Source organism: Canis lupus, chromosome 26 (assembly GCF_003254725.2).
Source record: "Canis lupus dingo isolate Sandy chromosome 26, ASM325472v2, whole genome shotgun sequence".
NCBI classification, from domain to species: Eukaryota; Metazoa; Chordata; class Mammalia; order Carnivora; family Canidae; genus Canis; species Canis lupus.
The window spans coordinates 8,164,050-8,172,993 of NC_064268.1; the positions used below are offsets into that span (position 1 = coordinate 8,164,050).

Consider the following 8,944-nt stretch of genomic DNA (forward strand, 5'->3'; position numbering starts at 1 on the left):
TTTTCTATCTCCCGCTGAGGAATGTGAAGGCTGGGAGAAAAGGGACCTTGTTTTCTCACTGCTGTGTCCTCTGTACATAGTAAGATATACACATAGTAGGCTTTTAATAAATATTTAGTGAATGAATGCATTTTGAACTCACTGGCACTAGAGGAATTTACTAACTAAAGCAGAGATTCCCTAAACCATACATTAGAATTAATTGGGAAGGGCAGCCTGGGTGGCTCAGTGGTTTAGTGCGGCCTTCAGCCCAGGGCCTGATCCTGGAGACCCTGGATCGAGTCCCACGTCGGGTTCTCTGCATGGAGCCTGCTTCTCCCTCTGCCTGTGTCTCTGCCTCCCTCTCTCTCTCTCTCTCTCTCTCTGTCTCTCATGAATAAATAAATAAATCTTAAAAAAAAAAGAATTAATTGGGAAGATTTTAAAAATATCTACATATCTGGCCTTGCTTTGAACACATGGAGTCAATCTACAGGGAAGGAGCACAGGGATCTAATGTTTTCCTTTCTAGCTTCTCTACTGATTTTTTTTTTTTTAAGATTTTATTTATTCATGAGAGACAGATTGAGGCAGAGCCACAGGCAGGCAGAGGGAGAAGCAGGCTCCATGCAAGAAGCCTGACGTGGGACTCGATCCTGGGTCTCCAGGATCCGGCTCTGGACTGAAGGCAGTGCTAAACTGCTGTGCCTGTATTTGTTTCTTAATAAAGATAAAAATACAAAATAATTTACTATTTTAATCATTTTAAAGTGCACAGTTCAGTGGTTTTAAGAATATTTTAGTGTTTTGCAACCATCAACACTGTTTAGTTCCAGAATATTTTCATTACTCCAAAGAGGAATCTTGTACCTGTTAAGTAGTCATTCCCATTTCTCCCTCCCCCTGAACTGGCAGCCACCAATCTACTTTCTGCCTTTGTGGGTTTGCCTATTCTGGATATTTCATATAAATGGAATCATACAATACCTGGCCTTATGTAGTCTGTCTTCTTCACTTAGTGTAATGTTTAGGAGTAGAATTGCTGGGTCACATGAGAATTCTGTATTTAATTTTTTATGGAACCACCAAACTGCTTTCCACAGTACTGCAGCATCTTATATTCTCACCAGTGATGTATGAAGATTCTGGTTTCTCTGTGTCCTTGCCAGCACTTGTTATTTTCCATTTTTTTATTATACCCAACCTACTAGGTTAAATAAATAAATAATTAAATAAATAAATAAAGTTCTACCTATTGTAGTTTTGTTTTGTTTCGTTTTTAAAGATTTTACTTATTTCTGAGAATACACAGAGAGGAGAGAGAGAAGCAGAGACATAGGCAGAGGGAGAAGCAGGCGCCATGCAAGGAGCCTGACGTGGGACTCGATCCCAAGTCTCCAGGATCAGGCCCTGGGCCGAAGGTGGCGTTAAACCGCTTGAGCCACCAGGGCTGCCCCCCTATTGTAGTTTTGATTTGCATTTCTCTAATAACTAATGATATTGATCATCTTTTCATGTGCTTATTGGCCATATATATATGTTCTTTGGAGACATCTAAGTCCTTTACATATTTTTCAGTTGGGTTATTGTCTTTCTGATGTTCATTTGTAAGATTGTTTTGTATATTCTGAATACTAGACCCTTATCAGATATATGATTTCTGAATATGTTCTGTCCTCTGGGTTGTCTTTTCACTTTCTTGATCATGACCTTTGATGCACAAAGGTTTTAATTTTGATGAAATACAATTTATCCTTTTTTTCTTTTGTTGCTTATTCTTATGGTCTACTTAAACTGTTGCTAATCCAAGTTCATGAAGATTTATACCTATATTTCCTTCTAAGGATTTTAATAGTCTTAGATCTTACATTTAGGTCTTTTTATCCATTTTAAGGTAATTTTTGTATATCGTGTGAGGTAAGAGTCGAGCTTTATTCTTTCACATATGGATGTCCTGGTGTTCTAGCGCCACTTGTTAAAAAGACTATTCTTTTCCCATTGAATGGTCTTGGCAACCTTGTCAAAAATATTGATCATGGACATACGGGTTTATTTCTGCACTCTCAATTCTACTCCATTGATCTCTATGTTTGTCGTTATGCCAGTACTGTTTTGATTACTGTATCTTTGTATTAAAATTAAAATTTGGAAGTAAGAGGGATGCCTGGGTGGTGCAGTTTGTTGAGCATCCAACTCTTAGTTTCTGCTCAGATTATGATCTTGGAGTCATGAGATCCAGCCCCCTGTTGGGCTCTGAGCTCAGCAGGGAGTCTGAGATTCTCTCTCCCTCTCCCCATTTCACTCCTGCTTTCTCACTTTCTCTCTCCCTCTAAAGTAAATCAGTCAGTCACATCAGGAAGTAAGAGGCCTCCAACTTTGTTCTTTTTCAAAATTGTTTTGGCTATTGGTGATCCGTTGTGATTCCATATGAATTTTAGAAAAGCTTGTCCATTTCAGCAAAAATGGTATTTGGAATTTTGATAAGGATCGTGTTGAATCTGTAGATGCATCTGGAGAGTGTTGCCATCTTCACAATATTAAGTCTTCCAGTCCATTAACAGGATGCCTTTTATTTAGGTCTTCTTTAATTTCTTTAACAATCTCTTCTAGTTTTTAGTGTATAATTCTTAGAGTTTCTTATTTAAACTTATTCTTAAGCATTTTATTCCTTTTTTTTAAGATTTTTATTTATTTATTCATGAAAGACACACAGAGAGAGAGGCAGAGACACAGGCAGAAGGAGAAGCAGGCTCCACGCAGGGAGTCCGACGTGGGACTCAATCCCGGGACTCCAGGATCACGCCCTGGGCCAAAGGCAGGCGCCAAACTGCTGAGCCACCCAGAGATCCCCTATTCTTTTTGATACCATCACAAATGGAATTTTTAAAAAAGATTTAATATATTTATTCATGAGATACAAAGAGAGAGACAGAGACATGGGTAGAGGGAGAAGTAGGCTCCCTGCAGGGAGCCTGATGCGGACTCAGTCCCAGGACCCCAGGATCACACTCCGAGCCAAAGGCACTCAGCAACTGAGCCACCCAGGTGTCCCTATCATTAATGGAATTTAAAAGATTAATTTCATGGGGCACCTGGGTGGCTCATTTGGTTAAGTATCTGACTCTTGGTTTCAGCTCAGGTAATGATCTCAGGGTCTTGGGATTGGACCCTGCATTGGGCTCTGTGCTCAGCACGGACTCTGTTTATCCCTCTCCCTCTGCTCCTTCCCTGCCTTGAATAAACAAAATCTCCAAAAAAAAATTTATAATTTTTTTTTTATTTTTTATGATAGTCACACACACAGAGAGAGAGAGAGAGAGGCAGAGACATAGGCAGAGGGAGAAGCAGGCTCCATGCACTGGGAGCCCGACATGGGATTCAATCCCAGGTCTCCAGGATCGCGCCCTGGGCCAAAGGCAGGCGCCAAACCGCTGCGCCACCCAGGGATCCCCAATTTCATTTTTGAATTGTTTGTTACTAGTGTATTGGTCTTACATCCTGCAACTTTGCTGAGTTTAATACTTGTTATAGGTTTTTAAGAATTTCTTTAGAGTTTTCTATATATAAGATCATATTATCTGCAAATAAACAGTTTTACTTCCATTCCAATTTGAATGTCTTTCATTTCTTTTTCTTGCCTAATTGCACTGGGTAGAACTTCCAGAACAGTGCTGAATAGAAGCGGTAAGATTGTACATCCTTATGTACATCCTTATTTTTGCTTGATCTCAGTAGGGGGGTTGATTTCAGTCTTTCATTGCTTTTTTTTTTTTTTTTTATTCATTAGAGACAGAGAAGCAGAGACACAGACAAAGAGAGAAGCAGGCCCCTCTCAGGGAGCCCGTTGTGGGACTCAATCCTGGGAGCAGGATCATACCCTGAGCAGACTCTCAACTGCTGAGCCACCCAGGCATCCCTCGCCTCGGTCTTTCATTGTTAAATATGACATTAGCTGTGAGTTTTTCATAGATGCATCAGTATTAAGTTGAGGAAGTTCCCTTCTACTCCTGGATGTTTTTATCATGAATAAGTGTTGTGAAATGTTTTTTCTGTTTTGTTTTTTTTTAAAGATTTTATTTATTTATTTTTGAGAGACACAGAGAGAGAGGCAGAGACACAGAGGTAGAGGCAGGCTCCCCATGAGGAACCTGATGCAGGACTTGATCTCAGGACCCTGGGACCACCACCTGAGCCAAAGGCAGACGCTCAACCACTGAGCCACCCAGGTGCCCCTATTTTTTCTGTTTCTATTGATTAGATCATGTGGGAATTTTTCTCTTTATTTTATTAATAGGGTGTTTTACATATAGATTTTTGCATAGTGAACTGTTGCACTCTTGGGATAAATCCTACTTGGTTATGATGTATGATCTTTTAAATATGCTGTTGGATTTGATTTATTAGTATTTTGCATCTGTATTCATAAAGAATACTGGTCTGAAGTTTTCTTGTGATATCTCTGTCTAGTTGTATTAGGGTAATAGTGGCCTCATAAAGTGAGTTAAAAAATGTTCCCTCCTCTTCGATTTCTTGGAAGAATGAGAAGGATTGGTGTTAATTCTTCTTTAAATGTTTGGTAGAATTTACCATTGAAGCCATGTGGTCCTGGGTTCTGTTTTGGAAGTTTTTTTTTTACTCATTCAGTTTTTTTGGATATCCTTTACTTGTTATGGGTCCATTCAAAAATTTTTTTTAAGGGTGGAGCCCAGTGTGGTGCTTGAACTCATGACCCTGAGACCAAGACCTGCTCTGAGACTAAGTCAGATACTCAACCGACTGAGCTACCCAGGCGCCCCCCGTTCAAATTTTCTATTTCTTCTTCTTTTTTTAAAAAAATATTTATTTATTCATGAGAGACAGAGAGAGAGAGAGAGGCAGAGACACAGGCAGAGGGAGAAGCAGGCTCCATGCAGGGAGCCCAATGTGGGACTCAATCCCAAGTCTCCAGGATCAGGCTCTGGGCTGAAGGCGGCACTAAACCACTGAGCCACCCGAGCTGCCCTTGGGCTGCCCTTCTATTTCTTCTTGAGTTAGTTTTGGTAATTTGTATCTCTCTAGAAATTTGTTCATTATATCTAGTTTAATTTGTTGGCGTACAGTTGTTCATTCTTATATATTCTTATATAATCCTCTTTTTTTCCTGTAAAGTTGTTAATTAACTCCCTACTTTTATTCCTGATTTTTATCATTTGAGTCTTCTTTCTTTTTTTCTCTTGGTCAGTCTAGCTAACAGTTTGTTAATTTTCTTGATCCTTTAGTTTCATTGATCCTGTTGTTTTCCTCTGTTTTGTTCATTTTCACTCTAATAATTATTTCCTTACCTCTGTTAGATTTGAATGTAGTTTGCTCTTTTTTTAGTTTTTTTTTTTTTTTTAAGATTTTTTTATTTGAGGGAGAGCGAGTGGTGGAGGAGAGAGAAGAGGGGGCAGGGGAAGAGGCCGACTCCCTGCCAAGCTGGGGAGCCCAATGCAATGCAGGGCTCAATCCCAGAACCCGTGGATCATGACCTGAGCATGATCTGAGCTGAAGGCAAATGCTTAACTGACTGAGCCACCCAGGCATCCCTCTTTTTTTTTTTTTTTTTTTTAAGTTTCTTAAGGTGCAAGTTCAACTTACAGATTTGAGATCTTTTTCTTTTTTAATGTATGCCTTTACAGCTATAAATTTTCTTCTGAGTACCGTCTGTAAGGTTTGGATGTTGCATGTGTCTTCATTTCAAAGTATTTTCTAATTTGCCTTGTGATTTCTTCTTGTACCTATTGGTTGTTTAAAGATGTGTTGTTTAATTTCTATATATTTATGAGTCTTCTAGATTACCTTTTATTATTGATTTCTAATTTTATTTCATGTGATCAGAAAAGATACTTTGTATGATTTCAATCTTTTAAAATTTAGAGTGTTATTTTGTAATGTAACATATGCTCTATCTGGAAGGTATTCCATGTGCCCTTGAAAAGAATGCGCACTCTGCCTTGGTTGGGTAGAGTGTGCTCCCTAACAAGTGACTGTTAGGGTTGGCTGGTTCATAGTGTTGTTCGGTCTTCTGTTTCCTTGCTGATCTGTCTAGTTGTTCTCTCCTTAGTGAGTGGAGTACTGGAACTCTCCCAACTTTCATTAAACTATTTCTTCCTGTGGTTCTTTGCATATTTTGGGGTTCCATTGTTTAGTGTATATATATTTATAATTGTCAATTCTTCTTGATGAATTGACCCTTTATCAGTGTATAATGTCTTTTATCTTTTGTAACAGTTTTTTTTTTTTTAAGATTTTATGTATTAGAGAGAGTGTGTGTATCAGAGTGTGAGCAGGGAGGGACAGAGGGAGAAGGAGAAAGAATCCAAAGCAGATTCTGCACTGAGTGCGGAGCCTGATGCAGGGCTCAATCCCATGACTGTGAGATTATGACCTGAGCCAAGAGTCAGATGCTTAACCAATTGAGCCACTCAGGTTCCCCTTTTGTAACAGTTTTTGACTTAAAGTCCATTTTGTCTGATATAAGAATAGTCATTCCAGCTCTCTTTTGATTACTGTTTGCGTGAAATATCTCTTGTGTGCTTTTATTTTCAGCCTATTTGTCTCTTTTAACCTAAAGTGAGTTTCCTTACAGATAGCATATAGTTGGATAATTTCTTTTTCAAATGTATTGCGCTAATCTGTGTCTTATAATGGAAGAGCTTAATTCATTTAATGTAATTATGGATTTGAAAGGACTTCTATTTTGTTAGTTTTTTTCTATATGTCTTACATCTTTTTTGTTCGTCAGTTACTCCGTTACTGTTTCTTTTGTGTTAAATGGATGTTTCTTATTTTGTTTTACTGTATGCTTTTGAGTTATTTTCTTGGTGGTTCCCCTTCTCCCAGTGATTCTTACACAGCAAGAATGATGCTTTGAGTCTTTGGAATCACCAGTCTAAGGGATATTGATTCTGAATCTTTTTGTAAAGGCAAAAACCTTTCTAAAGTGTGAGTAACTACTTCCTACTGTATCTATCATAATCTGAAATCAGATTGTCACACATTGTTTTCTCGGAGTGTGGAGCATATTAAATGTAGTACATGTCAGGGAGAGCATAAGCCACATGGCTCTTCAGCAGAGAAGAGCCAGAAATGAATCCTTTTCTGTCATGGGCAGTGGATGTGGATGTGTACAGTACCACAGTGTTTCTTTTACAGCTCATCCTTGGAATCCCAGAACAGGCCTTAAGTCTTCTCCACATGGCCATTGAGCCCATCTTGGCTGATGGGGCGGTCCTGGACAAAGGCCGAGCCATGTTCTTGGTGGCCAAGTGCCAAGTGGCTTCAGCAGCTTCTTATGACCCACTGAAGAAAGCAGAAGGTAGGGAGCCATTCAAAGATTGCAAGGCAATACTACTGCAGAAAAAAATTAAATTTAGGCCCCAGAAGAAGGAGGACACTAAATTTGGGGCGGTATTTAAGTTCTCAAATATATGTTAAAATTTCATGCTGTATTTAAAGGACTTTGACATGCATGCTTGGCATGAAGTTTGAGGGTAATTGAATCCTGATTTTTTTTTTTTTAAAGATTTTATTTATTTATTCATGATAGTTACACAGAGAGAGACAGAGAGGCAGAGACACAGGCAGAGGGAGAAGCAGGCTCCATGCATGGAGCCCGACGTGGGATTCGATCCCAGGCCTCCAGGATCGCGCCCCGGGCCAAAGGCAGGCGCCAAACCGCTGCGCCACCCAGGGATCCCCTAACCCTACAGAGTGAGGGTCCCAGGCTGAAAATCAGCACTAAAGATCTTTTTAAAAACCTCACCCTAGTGTATTTTTTTTTCTTCTCAAAGAGTAGAATACAAAAGTATCTGGTACATGTTAAATCAATAAAAGTAGATGTTCAGTTCTGAAAATTATGTGTGAAATGTTGAGTTAAACATGTGTGATTTTTTTCTCATTTTCCCTCAGCTCTGGAGGCAGCCATCGAAAATCTCAATGAAGCCAAGAACTATTTTGCAAAGGTCGACTGCAAAGAACAGATCAGAGATGTTGTTTACTTCCAGGCCAGACTCTACCATACGCTGGGCAAGACCCAGGAGAGGAACCAGTGTGCGATGCTCTTCCGGCAGCTTCATCAGGAGCTGCCCTCTCATGGGGTGCCCTTGATCAATCATCTCTAGTGGGAGTATCCCTGCTGGGCCCTCAATAGACTAGAAGATTTTGAACTTCTTTACATCCCCTCCCTCCATGTAAATGATGTACTTGATGTCTGATCAATAAACTGCATTCTGATTCATTTCTCTTATTTTGTGGTTAGAATATACGTATTTGTTTTCTCCCCCTTTTTTTAAAGATTTTATTTATTTGTTTGAGAGAGAGAGTGAACATGCAAGAGAGAACACAAGTGGGGAGGGGCAGAGGGAGGGGGAGAAGCAGACTCCCCACTGAGCAGGGAGCAGGGACATGGGGCTCAATCCCAGGACCCTGAGATCATGACCCCAGCTGAAGGCAGATGCTCAACTGACTGAGCCACCCAGGTCCCCCTCCCTTATCTTTTTTGATAGCAAAAGATACCAACTCTTCGTTGATGAACAGCTTTTTTATTAATAAGTTAGTGTAAATTTATGTTCTATTTGAGCAAAGTTGCCGATATCTTATTAGAATCTGTACATACTCTCCATTATCACATGAATTTGTTTAGCACCTACCTCAGAGTCAGCTTTTTTGGGTATTGGTAGGTCTCTCTAGGGGGTCAGTATGGGTATTTCTGAGGCTTGGATTTTCCTTCTGAAGCTTCCTTGTTTTGTTGGACTGAGCTGGGGCTTATGATGTGCCTGTGTGTCCTCACAAGCACATGAAGGTCCTTGACTGGAGTAAAAGGAAGAGATCTTTTTATGGTTTTTGAACCAATTACAAGAAACCTGTTTCAATCATGGTATTTGCTTTCTTATCTCTTTCATGTGAGTCTATTACTTCTCTCTTTAATTATATAAATGAGGGACGA

The 8,944-nt window shown here is 39.7% G+C and overlaps 1 protein-coding gene across 4 annotated transcripts in view; it reads left to right on the forward strand.

Moving 5' to 3' along the window:
* ANAPC5 (anaphase promoting complex subunit 5) overlaps positions 1 to 8,245 on the forward strand; it is a 44,078-nt gene extending 35,833 nt beyond the window's left edge. For 2 of the 4 annotated variants that reach the window (XM_025473869.3, XM_049101831.1), the window contains 2 exons: positions 7,153 to 7,315; positions 7,909 to 8,245. In XM_025473869.3, coding sequence (XP_025329654.1) covers positions 7,153 to 7,315; positions 7,909 to 8,120 — 375 coding nt within the window. In that variant the 3' untranslated portion in view covers positions 8,121 to 8,245. Of the gene's footprint in view, positions 1 to 3,634; positions 3,674 to 4,049; positions 4,206 to 7,152; positions 7,316 to 7,908 lie in introns of those variants that run through there. The other 2 variants (XR_007406180.1, XM_049101830.1) reach the window with 2 other exon arrangements.
* The last annotated feature ends 699 nt before the right edge of the window (positions 8,246 to 8,944 follow it).